Genomic DNA, 15855 nt, shown 5'->3' on the forward strand with positions numbered 1-15855 from the left:
TAGAGAACCGAGGACGAGAGGGAGAATGAAAAACGTGATGATAGTGGATTGATTGGTTTCACCGGACATCGTGAATAGTTTGGAAGCATTACTCGATCAAAGCTCGCATCGATCGTAAGAAGGGATGGAAGTCGTGACTTAAAAGCCTTTCGTTTAACTCCTTCCATCAGATTCTGTACAGCCACCTTGTCCACTTTGTTTACTGCAGAACGCCAGTTTGCGCTTCAATTCCATGACCTAGCTCCGTCATGTCAGAGGGGTTCTTATCCTTGGGCATCACCTTCACTTTTGTTGCGGCATACCACTTCATGACTTTTGTTCTGTAATGGCAAGATACCAAATCCAACCCAAAAATCCCTATCCCCATCCCTATCCCTATCCCTATCCCTATCCCTATCCCTATCCCTATCCCTATCCCTATTCCTATCCTTATCCCTATCCCTATCCCTATCCCTATCCCTATCCCTATCCCTATCCCTATCCCTATCCCTATCCCTATCCCTATCCCTATCCCTATCCCTATCCCTATCCCTATCCCTATCCCTATCCCTATCCCTATCCCTATCCCTATCCCTATCCCTATCCCTATCCCTATCCCTATCCCTATCCCTATCCCTATCCCTATCCCTATCCCTATCCCTATCCCTATCCCTAGCCCTATCCCAACCTTATCCCTATCCCTATCCCTATCCCTATCCCTATCCCTATCCCTATCCCTATCCCTATCCCTATCCCTATCCCTATCCCTATCCCTATCCCTATCCCTATCCCTATCCCTATCCCTATCCCTATCCCTATCCCTATCCCTATCCCTATCCCTATCCCTATCCCTATCCCTATTCCTATCCCTATCCCTATTCCTATTCCTATTCCTATCCCTATCCCTATCATCCATATCCCTATCCCTATCATCCATATCCCTATCCCTATCATCCATATCCCTATCCCTATCATCCATATCCCTATCCCTATCCCTATCGTTCATATCCCTATCCCTATCATCCCTATCCCTATCATCCCTATCCCTATCATCCCTATCCCTATCATCCCTATCCCTATCATCCCTATCCCTATATACGGTACTGTCCCGTTAAAAACGGTACGCTTGGTCAGCCTAATCATAAGAAATAGCTGAGTCATTCACATATTACGTGATATATTATTAAAATACAGATTTCAGTGAAGAAGTTCAATGATATGAGGACAAAATATGAACGTTTGACTGGGCAGCACTCTCAGGCGGCTTAATCCGTTTATTGATGAATACTAGGAGTTTTGAAATTCTTAAATATGGACAGAATTGCCACATATGGAAAATTATTCTTCCTGTCCACGTGAATTCAGTCTATACCCCTCCCCCTATCCGTAGACAACCGAGGACATTTTCTGGTCGATTTGACTTTTTTATTTTAATGAAAAATACTAAATACTATTTTTATTTTTTGTAGTAAAAATCGTTCGATATCTCGAAAAATATTTAAGGTACACTGTTTTCCGGAGGTCAAATATTCAATACTTTTTGACAGACAAAGTTTGGTTTGATATTTGTACAGAAACTATTTTATTTGCTCTTCGATTTTCAACAGTGGCAAACAATGTCAAACATCAAACATGGAAAATTAAAATATGAAATATTTAAGATAACCTTACCATGTATCGACAGATTCGAAGAACAGACCGAGAAAATATTTTAGACATCAATTAATTGGATATTCACTTATCATGTTTTGTGTCGAATTTATTTGATCAGTAAATGTTGATCAAAAATTTGGCTTTGGTCAAACAGTGTATGAACACCCTTAGGCTAGAAAAACGGGCATTGTAGCAGTATTTTGACGCAGTAAACGGGCATATTCCTTAGGGTGTTCATTTTATCACCCCTTCCTCTACTTCTTAATCATTCAAACCACTTACCCATGGAGCATGTTTTTTTGTAAGCTTCCACAAGCAAACGATGCCAACCAGCTGTACCTTTCTTCAGGAAAGAATACTACAATGAATCTTTCAACAAATGGCGTTTTTCCGTTACAAAATTCGACATTTTCAATACGATAAAAATATTGGTTGTCTACACTTCAAACATTGCCGATATTTCATGGGTTTACCTTCACACGCACTGGCAAAACTACCCATGTAGCATCAATCATAGTAACCCGTGAGTTAGCAGAAAAAAATTGACAGCTCTATCAGTCGAACTCTAACTGTGATGGCGAAAACAGTGAAATTACTCCGTTCAGAAGTGTGCGCATTCAAAGAAAGGTACCCCACCGCGTCGAAAACGGACATCGCGTGGCACTTTGTGGACGCCAGATACGCCCGTTCCGGCATCTACAACATCTTGCTCAACACTATTGGACAACAACCAGAGCATCGAAAGAAAGCAGAAGAAGAAGATTGAGGGAAAAGTGGCTACATCGCTGCGTGCGCTTGACCGGGAGGTCGGTGTATTTGCATTTGCAAATTTTTTGACGTGGGACTACGTCTAACCGGAGTATATGGGGGGTAAAATGAAAAACTAAACACAGAACATGCAGGAAAAAATGAAAGATTCCGAATGCTTATAACTCGAACATTTCTTGCTGGATCGGGAAGATGTTTGCATCAATTGATAGGGAATGCTTCTACGCTTCTATCGCAGTTAATGAAATGTTATTTTTCATTAGATAAATAATTGAATAACTGTAAAATGTTAAGCGTTATCTAAACGCCCTAACTGCCTCATTTTGATTGGCTCGATCTACGGTTTCCCTAACACAGCCATCAAAACCAAGCAGCCTTGGGGAAATCGGCATTGCAGATACATGAAAGTATGGGGACTTTTGTTCTCACCGAAATGCGTTCTCTAACACAGACTTCAAATCCGTGGAGCGTGGGGAAATCGGCATTGCAAATGTATAAAAGTCGGGGGTATTTTTGTTCTGACGAAATGTGTTTCCCCAACACAGACTTTAGAACCAAGGTGTCTGAGGAAATTGACATTGCAAATACGTGCAAGTCGCATTTTTGTTCCGACTGAAATGTGTTTGCCTTACACAGACTTCGAAACCAAGATGTTTGGGGAAATCGGCTCTGCAAATAAATGCAAATTGCGAGTACTTTTGTACTCGCTTGCCTTTGTGCAAACTAGAATATGTTTCCTCAACCAGTACTTCTGCACTTGCATGTTTTTTTGCACTCCGAAAAGTGTTTTCTAAATACAGATTACAAAAGCGGGTACGAACACCACGCTTTGGCTCGGTTATTCAAGATTGCATTGAATGATATGCCTTCATATCTTTTGCTCACTGAATTCCTACGCATACCATTTGATGATTGGGCAAGATGTTGATAACCAATTACTGCAATGACGCCTATTGATTAAACAATATGCGTTCGACGTATATGTCAAAATCGAAATTGAGTGCCTGAAGTTCACCAAATCAAGCAAATATGCGGTTCGAGAAGTACGAACTCTTGAGAGATGTAAACTTCAGAAGGAAACGTTCGAGAAGTACGTACACTTGAGAGATGCAAACTTCAGAAGGAAACGTAAAATGAAATAATCGTTTGATAATTCTTCCGTTCACATATTTTGTCCTAGGCATCATACCAAATGTAAAAGGACTGTCATTAAATTTACTTGTAACATAATCTATCACAATGCATGAATTGATCTTATATGGAATTATACAATCTTTTTAATCATAAAGCAAATATATTGAATTCAATTGAATTCGAGAATTGTTTCATTCAATCAAAAAATTAATCAATACAAAAAATGATTGGTACGATAAGTTAGTCCCACGTCAACCTTGCGGTTATATTATAGATATAACCCATCCATTTTTTTTTTGCAAGTAAGCTAATATAATTATTTTTCATGGGAAATTTATTAAACTCAATTATCTGTCTTAGGTTTTTTATCACCATCCGAGAAAAGTCCATTTTTTAATGCAAATGTTATCTAAATGGACAACATTTGTAGCGTGTGTATTCTCGTAAAATCGAAGAATAGTCATAGGATATCATGATGTTTCGCTTGGATTGTCAAAAAAACGCAAGTTTATTGTTTTCCCATCATGCGCCGCTCCACAAGCAGCAATCCCTAAATATTTAATTTGTTTCCAATCGATAAACATTCTGCGGAGGATTGCTGTGCGAGCTTTCGCACGGTTCGCTTTGTCGGTGAGATGATTGTTTGTTGTGTTACACAGCGATGATGTGAGCATCCTCCTCCTGCTGTTGGTAGCAACAGCATCAAGCGTATCGGTTTGCGCTCGATTAAGCATATCACTGTGCCAAGGCAAGTAGGTAGTGCTCTGTTGCTGTTCGCGCTCTTGAGGCGTGAGGAAAATAAATATTGCTATTTTTTCTCATACAGAGGGGTTCCTTTGATGAGATGAAAATCAGACACCGGTTGGAAGCGTTTTCCCCTCTTTCCAACCTCCTAGGTGGAGGATAGATGAAAGGCGATCATCACTTCCAGAAAGTTTATCTGATAATCGGAACATTTTGCATCGATTAGTATTAGTTGAGAGACATATGAATCTGGGAAAGGTTAGGTACGATTATCTGGGCTTTTGGACTTCAGACTTCAGGCTTTGTGCCTCTCATAAATTCAAATAGTTTTCATGGCCACACATTTCCGCAAGCTACGTTCAATTTCCTTAGACCGTTCACCTTTGCCGGAGCTAGAATCCTCATTTATAAAACATGTGCTAAAACATCATTTGCTATTTTATAACCTATCCACCTGTTGTAGTAATCGTGGGCAACCATATCCTTTTAATTAAATTATTCATCTCCAATTAATTATAGTGAATCTGCGTACACATACACATAGATTCCCTTCTCTCGAGTGATGTATGATGCTTTCAAACTTTGCTCATTGGGAAGCAAAACACTCTCCATCCCTCACTATTGACAAGTGATATCCGTGGGTGGCGTAGAACGTGAGATCAACGGCACGGCGTATCTCCGTATCAGACGGAAAAGGTATAAAGCCATGTGTCAATATTTGTTGTCGGTGCTTGCGAGGGAAAGATTGGCTCTTAAATTGATTTCCTTTCGGTAGCCAACACCAGTTTCACCGTAACACGTACACAATTTAGTAACTTGTTGATCACTAGTATCTGTTTTAATATACTCAAATTTTCAACACGAGCAGCTAACCTAAATCACACTGTAATTGCTTCGTCATCACCACAATTAGGTTTGTTAATCGTGTCTAGAAACGCTGTACCGGATGAACATTTTCTATTTGAATCCTATCATAATCCACACATCTTTTTGAGTCGCTTCCGACATCATCGAACACAGCAGCCCAGCATATTGTCATCTCCGGAAATCAAGTCAAAACATTACCCATAAACAACAACCGTAACAGTTATGCATCAGACGACGTTCCACGAATCAATCCGCGGCGGCATCAGGTTGGAGAGCTACTGGAGAAGATGGAAACTGCACAGAAAAAATGGCAATCGAAAAACATCTTATCAAAACACCATTCCAAAGTTGCCATCATATGATTCGATCGCTCTCTCTCTCTGCAGCCTCTTTGAGAGAACTTATGCTTCTGCTGTTGCTCTCTCGCAGCATGAATCTGAGTAGGTATATGGTGAAAAAGCTGTGGCGGCATATGGAGCAAATTCCTATACATAACCTTTGCCGATTGCTTTTTTGTGCATTATATACCACCGGTGTTTTTATGTTTTACCTTCGAATGGCACTGTCAATTTACGCCAAAAATACAGAAGCGCGAAAATGGCTTTCACTGACTAACTGCAAGCAAACGAGGCGAAAGATGGTGGGAGGGTGGGAGTAGGGAGGTGAGCAAACTGATAATAAAGTAAATATAAATAAACATCGAAAGTCTGTTGGAAAAGTTGAGGTGCGGTATGACTCGTATATCAACCCGATATCGTCATCGTCTGTTAACGGAGGACCACGTTTAACAGGAGGCTAGAGAGTGTAAAACGAAATTCTTAAAAATTGAACATGATATGGAAAAAATTAAGACTTCGACCATTTCTTGATAGATCGCAGAGATATTTGCATAAATCAACTAGAAATATTTACACAAATCTACATTTCTACAATCTAAAAATTACAGAAAGAAAATTGATTTCATGTCAAGCATGATCTAAATGAAACTTTAATACACACCTCTGTTGCGGTCTTGTTTCCTTGACTAGGGGGACGTAGAGATAAGACGGACATGTTAAGAAGAACTTCAACTATATCTTTTGGACACTCATGTTTCCTAAAACTTAAAATCATTTTCTTACAGTTCAAAAGCTCGTTTTTCGATATAATTGGCCAAATGTTTTATAAAAAAGAGTTTTTCTATGTTTTGACATAGGACTATGTCTTTGATTTCTATATAGGGGGCTCACTCTATGAAAAATGTAACGATTCATTAAGAGTTTTCCTCCATTGGAGGAGTATAAATTCATTTCTCGTTTGATATATGACAGCGCGGTTCGCGCTCAAACGAAACCCATCCCAGGCTCCACTATTCGTCAAAGGCCTCCCAATCCATGGTGGGATAGCCAATGTTCCAAGCTTTATCAGGATAAATCGAACGCATTTAAAGCTTTTCGGAAACGTGGGACCATTGAAAATTTTCAAACGTATTTGGACCTTGAAAATCAATTTAAAAACTTGATCAAAGGGAAAAAACGTGCATATTGGCGAAATTTCGTGGAAGGTTTGTCACGAGAAACGTCAATGAAAAAATTATGGAAAGTGGCTCGAAACATGAGAAATCGCTCTTCATCGAATGAAAACGAAGATTATTCACATCGATGGATTTTTAATTTTGCACGAAAGGTTTGTCCCGATTCCGCTCCTGTGCAAAAAATTGTTCGGATATACCACAAGATAGGTGCGATCTTGATTCCAAGTTTTCGATGGTAGAATTCTCTCTTGCTCTCCTTTCTTGTAACAATTCTGCTCCAGGATCGGATTGAATTAAGTTCAACTTGCTGAAAAACCTCCCTGATGTTGCGAAACATCGCATGTTGAATTTATTCAATCGGTTTCTGGAGCATAATATTGTTCCAGATGATTGGAGACAAGTACGAGCTATTGCTATTCAAAAACCCGAAAAACCCGCGTCCGACTTCAATTCGTACCGCCCAATAGCAATGCTGTCTTGTATACGGAAATTGTTGGAGAAAATGATCTTGTTTCGCCTTGATCGTTGGGTTGAAACGAATGGCTTACTCTCAGATACACAATATGGGTTCCGCAGGGGCAAGGGGACGAATGATTGTCTTGCGTTGCTTTCTTCAGAAATTCAAATGGCTTACGCCGAAAAAAAACAAATGGCTTCAGTATTCTTGGACATAAAGGGGGCCTTTGATTCTGTTTCAATAGAGGTTTTGTCAGACAAATTACACTCTCGGGGTCTACCGCCTCTATTGAATAACATGTTATATAACTTGCTTTGTGAGAAACATTTGAATTTTTCTCACGGAGATTCGGCAGTGAGTCGGGTCTCCTATATGGGCCTCCCTCAGGGCTCCTGTTTAAGCCTTCTTTTGTACAACTTCTATGTAAGCGACATCGACAATTGCCTTACACAAAATTGCAGCTTAAGACAACTTGCAGATGATGGAGTGGTGTCTGTCGTAGGATCAAAAGAATCCGACCTGCAAGAACCCTTACAAGATACTTTGAACAATTTTTCAACCTGGGCCATTGGGCTAGGGATCGAATTTTCCAAGGAGAAAACAGAGATGGTGGTTTTTTCTAGGAAGCATAGACCAACAAAACCAAAGCTTCAACTTTTGGGTAAACCGATCACTCATGCTATGTCATTCAAGTATCTTGGGGTATGGTTCGACTCCAAATGTACTTGGGGGTCCCATATTAGGTATCTGAGTAAAAAATGCCAACAAAGAATAAACTTTCTCCGTACAATTACCGGCACCTGGTGGGGAGCCCATCCAGAAGATCTTTTAATGTTGTATCGAACAACTATTCTCTCAGTTATGGAGTGTGGCAGTTTCTGTTTTCAATCAGTTGCCAAAACACACCTCATTAAACTCGAGCGAATTCAGTATCTTTGTCTCCGTATTGCGTTGGGATGTATGCCCTCAATGCATACCATGAGTCTCGAGGTTTTGGCAGGCGTACTCCCACTAAAAGATCGCTTGAAATTATTATCTCTTCGGTTCTTCATCCGGTGTAAGGTCATGAACCCATTGGTGATTGGAAATTTTGAGCAGCTTATCGAGCTAAATTTTCATTCTGGATTCATGAGCTCATATCATGAATTCATCTCCATGCAGGTTGATCCTTCTTCGTATATTCCCAACCGTGTTTGTTTTGCTGACTACATCAATTCCTCTCTACATTTTGATCTGTTCATGAAGGAGAAAATCCATGGAATTCCAGATTATCATCGATCGGGGATCGTTCCTACGATCTTCAATGTAAAATATGGGCGTGTCAATTGTGATAATATGTACTTTACTGATGGGTCCTCTATGAATGAGTCCACAGGATTTGGAGTGTTCAACGAAATTTTTAGCACCTCCCATAGTCTTCAGAATCCTTGCTCAGTGTATATTGCTGAATTGGCAGCGATTCACTGGGCGCTGGACAGCGGACAGCGTTCAAAAGTCTGGACTTGAGTCGGGACTTTATTCGCACCTTCTCTCGACTTATGTCCAATCACTGTTCGTTAGACGCGCTACTCTTTCGTTTTAATCTTGCCGATGGCAATATCTGTGCTTGTGGCCAAGGTTACCACGACATCGAACACGTTGTTTGGTCGTGCGAGGAGTATCTTGTTGCCAGATCGAATTTAGAAAACTCTCTTCGGGCTAGAGGAAGGCAGCCCAATGTGCCGGTGAGAGATGTGTTGGCTCGGTTAGACCTTGATTACATGTCCCAAATATATGTCTACCTAAAAGTTATCGATCTTCGTGTGTGATTGTCCTTATATCCTTCTATTCTCCTTTTCCTTTTCCTTCACGAGAAATCAAATCCCTTCTTACTAACATTAGAATAAGGTGAAATGTAAACACATATTAGATATAAGATAGGCTTAAGAATTGAGTATAATGAATGTGAGTGCGAATGTGAGTGTGAACATTGTCAACATATCCTGATATCCCATCCTTTTCCTGAAAAAAATGTCACTCTAAACTAAACTCGAGCAAACCGCGAGTAATCGGTTCTCTACTTCATTAACATTAGAATTAATGAAAAATGTTTATATATACTTGTAACTATACGAATAGGAGTTTGGCTCCTTTAAACTTATGTAACTGAGCATGTAAAAATAAACGATTTAATAAAAAAAAATTAAGAGTTTTCAAATACATATTACTGAAAATCGTTATTGTGACATATGTTGTCACAATGTTATATACCATTAGACAGCATTTTTTTTGCCTCAAACTTGAACAGTGAGTATAGTAAAAAAAAGTTAATAATTTGACAATTAAAATGGGTATGTTTTCTTTCGATCCCCACTTCCTACCTCTACCTCGATCCTCGCTTTCCTACCCGACGCAACGAGCAGTCTTTTTGCCTAAATTCAAGCGTTAGTTCACAATGTGAGCTAATGCGTATAATGAATTATTCTCCATTTACCGATAATAGGCATTTATCAGTTGTTTCATTGTATGTTGCCCGATCAATTCACGTTTTTATCGTGTAGGTCTTGCTACTAACAATTTATGTAATTGGGGTCCAGGATGTCATAATATCGAGCAAGTTGTTGGTTATGTAAAAAATATAAAATTGTAAAATTAACGAATTTAACTGGCTGCTGATTTAGAAGATCGAAAGGGTATACTCACGCATATCAGATTATGATAGCTTGAGTAGTCGCGATCCTAGTATTATGCTTCCCATATATGTCTTCCTAAGAAACCCGTTTCACTTCCTAAAATGCATATGCCCATCCTTCTTTCCCTTCCTATACATAAGCAGAACTTAGTACCCAATAAGATCAATTCACTGCAGTAGCTCAACGAACTCATGGCCATAGGATACTCAATATACAACACTGTGGGAAATATAATGAACCTGTTAAACTCTATTAATTTTGGAGAATTATGTTCGACATTATTATTTCAAACTTATTTTGGATCTTTCTTCAAATGATTAAAACTTCAAATGGAATATGATATAAAAATATATAAATGTAAATGGCAGTGTAGATAAACGCAAAACCTATGCAATTGACAAATGCAAGTTGTCGCGTAATTAATATCGTACAGGGGCAAAAGAGAGAACGAATCGGATAGGGTATGCAAAGAAAAGAGAAAGCGAATTTTAATGTGTTTGATTGAGGGTGACTTCTCCCGTCATTCGATCTTTGGTGCAATAGGACGTGAAAATATCGGCGTGCGAAAAGTCGACCAGAAGTACGACAATCACGTTGTTTCGGACAACGTGACATTGAAGAAGAGAATGCTATTTTAATCTATAATATATTTCTGTAGTCATAGATTTACTTGACTTAGGCTTATATTTATGTAGATCTTAATTATTCAGACTTGTGTTTAAAAATGGAACCTGATGACTCTTTGCCTTCTTCCGCATAATTGAATAAACAGAAGAAAAGGGGAGTAATGGCTTTAGTGGTATTTTTGTATACATTTCTGAACAGAATGTGGTTCCGGATTCCACCCCGTTATCTCATCTATCCCGTTTAAAGGATACAAGTTCATACAGGAAACGGGTTTTTTCAGGGTTTCCATTTGAAGTATCGAAGAAGAAGTAATTACGGATTTTGAACAATGAAAAAACTCAATTCAAATGCAATCACTACACAAAATCACAGTCCTATGTCAAGATTCCATCCGTGCCCCTAGGCCAAGACCCATCAACTGTTTTTACTAAAATTAAAACAAGCCGAAAAGTAGAACTTTTTTTCGATGCTGGTGATATGAACATGTAGTGGAAAAAATATGGTCAGGTCTTTCGGGGGGATGTGTATAAAATGCGTCTACCTGGGAATTTTATTCTATAATTTTTTTTGTAAACCAACAAGAATATAAATGCAATTGTTATGAGCAATCCTGAAGGTTAATGATAGTATCCTACCAGGCAAGTTTGACACTTGTAACGTGCTTTATAGAAATTATTTTCTCTCGAGATAATTTTCGATGTAAATTTCTTCATCATTTCTGTAAGGTTTTTGTTGATGAAAACCGATTCAGAGGCGATAATTTTAAGTTAGATTTAGTGAGATCTAGCGATTTAGTGTAAAGTGGCACTCAAGGTGAATGTCCAAAATGAAGAAAACTGTAAGAAAAGATACATTTCCATACAAATGAAACACAAATTTCGAGAATTAACCAAGCAAATAAAACCAAATTTGGCATGTGAAGGTTATAGGGTGCAATAAATGTTTTTGCGTTAGTGAGACACTCTACCACACTCTCTAAGGGGCGGGGAGGGGATGTGTGTGGTGGAGGCTGCCATACAAATGAAACACAAATTTGTGCACTACTCGAGAATTAATCAAGCAAATGAAACCAAATTAGGCATACGGAGGTTTAAGGGTGCAGTAAATGATTCTATGGCGGTAGTCAAGTGAAACAAAGGAAAAAGGCTCTATTGTATCCAAAAATCGAATTAGAAAAGTGCAATTTTGTGTAATGAGACACTATTCAATGGCCAACAAAGCTTAAGTGTATCATGGATAATAATTCATGGAGACAAAGCGGTATTATGTACAATTCTTTCAAATGAAAATCCATATAACAACGATCAAACACAGCTCATGTTTCGGAATAGTCCAAACACTAAACTTTTTGAGCAGGTTTTTCTCTATTTCAATGATTCACAGTTTTTGCATCAATTAACTAAATGGAGAAAAATAACTTAGATAAAAATACGTTCTCTACGGATGGTCATGACGATCTGCTCTATCAAAGCTTCAAATACTACAAAATTCCTGCAATTCTTGCGGGTTCGGTCTTCGCACGACACACATGTCAGGAAGACTACTTTCCGACCGACTAAATAATTCCATTGGGATTCCATTGCTTAGCAGTTCTCTTTGTTATCGCCACAAAGTCGTTTAGCTTCATTTAGCTTTTCGAGAAAAAATCTCTCCGGACTCCTTGTTTTACCTTCCATAGCCAACGATTACAATTTTTGAAAGCATGCGGCAGTTGTATTCGCAGAACGGGCTTTTTCTGGACCATTCGACCACTGGAACCTCTGGATGTTCAAAGATACATTTGACAGCTCGTTCAAATTTACACTTGTTTTATTTCAGCGCTCTACTGAATTGGATGATTACACCCGCTCAATACGCCCGTTTAGCTATCGCCACCTTCTGCCGCAGCTGAGCTCCCAAAGAGCTCAAATTCTGAAACAATACCTCATCGGTTCCAATGCCGTTGCCGAAAAACCTATCCACCGGTTGTACAGCGTAGAAAAAGTAGCTTTCCAGCTCGAATAGCTCACGATAGAGAACGTGGGGTTGGCTCTCGACCACCCGGGCGCATTCCTCCAGCAGCAGACGAAAATTCTCCGGAAGACCGACGCCAATCCGCTCGTTGAATTTCTCCATCGAAGCGATATCCGTCGGGCTGTGAAAACGAATCCAGTAATCGTAGTTGGACGTTAGTAAACTTAAAATTTGAGGTTTTCCCATGTGCGGTGTCGCTCTACCGGCGCTTTGATTTGGCGCGATGTCCGATTCTTGGGAGAACATCTCCTCGGACCACTGCGAGAAGGAAGCATTTTCCGTGACGATGGATGTTTCATCCGGAATGAGCACCGAATCTTCGGGCGATTCTCGCATCAGTTCAGACACACATTTCTCGGCTTCATTTCTGCTCAATATTTCGCTCAGGATGCGTTCATGGGTCCGTCCGGTAGAACTCTTTTCCATTGGTACCCAGTCGGACTCGTCACAGCTTCCCGCGACAAAGTACGGCTCGTGTTTGCGTTCCAAGTTTGATAGGAAATCAGATGTGGTAACGGTGTCTGCGAATTTGAATGAGTCGATCGATGATTTGACTTTTTTGGTGCGGAGTCGGATGTTGTGATTTGCTGAGAGCAGATTTTTCAGATCCGTGCAGTCCACAAAAGGGGCCACGCTTCGATCATGGTGATCTACTTTCATGTAATTTGGAACGTGAACTTTTCCATCGTTGTTGTAAGCTAAGATGAACCTTTGAAGATACGTTTTGTATGGTGTTAGACAGGGCACAAAATCAATACTTTGTGGAGAGGCAACGGAAAGGCCTCGTTGATGATGAATGTCAACCATATTAGTGACCACATCATATAGATTTGACATCCATTTTTTGTTCACTGGTTGTGAGGAAACCCGGAAAGAATCTGCCGAACGTTTACGTTTGAGTGTGTAATCGATGAACAGCCCGGCATCTTGTTCAAAGCCTTCCTCAGTAGCTATCATTCGATTGATTGGATGGTACACTTGTCCTAATATAACTATTCTCATTTTTACATATCGAAGCCATTCGGTGAATACGAATACCGATTTGTAGGAGGGGTTCATCACAAGCAATTTTCTATTGAATTTTGCCGCACTTTTGGACATCCTCACCTCGTTGATGTCATTGAGGCCAAACAAAAGCTTGAGCACGAAAATAATATACGCCATAGCTCTGCCTTCATAATGAGGAAGGTGGCGGGTGCCATCGTATTTCATCGCCGGGGGAAACACAACCATCAGTCTTTCTATGTACAGAATAATATCCGCTGGAAGACACAAATCGTCCAAATAGCGGGTGCATAATTTACGCAAATCCGGGGTAACGGGATCAACATGTAAAAATCTTACCATTTCCACGACTCCCGTCCGAAGTTGACTGTGGGACACTGAGGTACCTTTCTGGAAACTTGCAATTGTCTCCGTGTAACAACTGGCATCGAGTTCTTCCGGAAGATACTGCAGCAGATTGGTATGAGAAATGTGCCCTTCCCTATGAAACCGAACCAAATCCGCCAATTGAACATCACTTCTAGATGCGTTCAGGGCTAATCCCAGTATTGCACTCACCAACGCTCTGGTGGGATTCTCCGGATGGGTTCGGCGAATATATTTCAATTTGGCAATTTTCGGTTTTTTAGGAGCATTCTCCGAAGTACCGTGAGATTGAAGACTGTGACAACTGAGCCGCTCGTCCACATCTTGTTCATGGTTATCGATGTGAGCTGTGCTCATACACAACTTCCGTTTCATGGTTATCCGCGATAAACGGGAATATTTGATCCGTTGCCCAACCACAGATTGACTTTCCGATCCGGAGAGGCTTACGTTCAACGATTTTACGGACAGCTCGTGCAACGATCTACTAACATCCAACTGGCTGGAGACAAATGACTCGTACTCGGCTCCCATCAGCTTCGACCTAGCTGCATTTGTTCTCCTACTTTTGGCTCTACGACTAACGAAAGACGCGGTCCCTGAAAAACTTGCATCAGAAGATGCATTGCCATCCTGCGCATCAGATTGCGAGTTTGTAGAGCGACGACGTTTCGGTGGCCTTCTTTTTCGGTTGTAGATTATCTCAGCATCTCTAAAACGATTTAACGATGATGAATATTTTTCTATGCGCGATAACAAACACCCTCAAACGCTCACGTCTTCCTGTGGAATACATGCAATCGCGGTTTCTCCGGTTTCTCTTTGTCGAAAAATGCGATCTCCATTCGCCGCAGATAGGTGGTCCACAGTTGCAACACGGTTAGCTTAAAATTATCTCCAGCCCCCAAAGTCACCAAACGATCCGCGTATCCCAACAGTATGTAATTGATCTGTTCCCAGCTGGTGATCATTTTCTGTTTATCTGTAACATATGACATGTGTTCAGAATCTATCGGATCAGAAGCCGAACCGAAACGAACATTTCGTTTTCAATATCTTAATGCCCATCCCGTAGCGACCTTCGGTTTCATGGGTCTCGTCCACCAATTCCTGCCCGTGGCGGAGCGATTTGGTTCCACACTCGACACAGTAATGGAAGCCTGCTTCCACCGTGAATTCCTTGCCACTGCATACTTCACAAGTTTCATTCATTGTGATTTTCTTCAATCTGTGAAGGTATTTCCACTCAGAAAAGTTGAACAGGATTAAGAAATCTGCAGAATCATATCAACACGTGCAAAGTCTGCTAGCTATGTTTACAAATAAAAGAGGTGAACCCGAGTAGAAAGTGTATACGAAAAAGTTGGCAACGCAAGTGTGAAACCTATGTGGTAAATTTTGGAGAATATTCCTTCCTAAAGATTGAACTTCTTTGCTAAAATGTGTATCCTGATAGTAACGCAGCTTAACCAAGAGCGATCGTTTGATTTTCATTTGTTCAAGATAATGCCGAAATGACAGAATGGAGACACCGTCAAAGTATGTTAGAATGTTGTAATATTAAAAAAGAGGCTTTCTAGATGGAGTTTTTGGTTCAAGTTCCGCCGATGTAAAAACCTTTTCCCTTTCATCTTTTGAAAACTACCAAGGCTTCGCGAAAATGCAACACAAATAACAAATTATTTTATGGATACAGCAAACATTGAATCGTATAACTAGCGTATATACAGCATCATATATCCCATATTTGGGGTGGTATATGATGTGCCTAACTAGCATATACATGCAAAAATATACATATACAGCCATTCCATGCAAAGCCGAAATAGTGGTTCTCAGATTATCGTGAAAAGCGGTAATTTTGTTCTTTGTCGCAAAACATTATATTTTTTAATTTGTTTTATTAGGGTGACCATTTCCATTATAGCGTGGTCCACAAATAAACTTTCTCCCCCCTTTTTTTTTCCAAAATTGACTTTTTTTCAAAAATTCATAAGTTTTGAACTATTACACTGATTTCGATGATTAATTTGATCGTATCAAATTAAAGGCAATGA

General features: G+C 39.9%; 1 protein-coding gene across 1 annotated transcript; it reads right to left on the reverse strand.

Annotated features, from left to right (window-relative positions):
- Positions 1-11746: 11746 nt before the first annotated feature.
- LOC129772738 (TATA box-binding protein-associated factor RNA polymerase I subunit B) lies at positions 11747-15105 on the reverse strand. Its single transcript, XM_055776226.1, has 3 exons — positions 14839-15105; positions 14576-14780; positions 11747-14510 (listed from the first exon to the last, which is right to left on the reverse strand). Exons 1-3 carry the CDS (start codon positions 15008-15010, stop codon positions 12263-12265), a joined length of 2625 nt encoding a protein of 874 aa, XP_055632201.1. The 5' UTR covers positions 15011-15105; the 3' UTR covers positions 11747-12262.
- Between the last annotated feature and the right edge of the window lie 750 nt (positions 15106-15855).

The sequence above is a fragment of the Toxorhynchites rutilus genome, chromosome 1, assembly GCF_029784135.1.
Source record: "Toxorhynchites rutilus septentrionalis strain SRP chromosome 1, ASM2978413v1, whole genome shotgun sequence".
Classification (NCBI taxonomy): domain Eukaryota; kingdom Metazoa; phylum Arthropoda; class Insecta; order Diptera; family Culicidae; genus Toxorhynchites; species Toxorhynchites rutilus.

What these genes read in the sequence shown, in the direction of transcription:
- LOC129772738 (XM_055776226.1), bottom strand. Translation starts at nt 15,010, where the DNA reads ATGAATGAAACTTGTGAAGTATGCAGTGGCAAGGAATTCACGGTGGAA. An exon ending in TAAGATATTGAAAACGAAAT is followed by an intron (nt 14,781 to 14,838) that starts GTTCGTTTCGGT and finishes CATATGTTACAG; the next exon opens with ATAAACAGAAAATGATCACC. An exon ending in CATGTATTCCACAGGAAGAC is followed by an intron (nt 14,511 to 14,575) that starts GTGAGCGTTTGA and finishes AAATCGTTTTAG; the next exon opens with AGATGCTGAGATAATCTACA.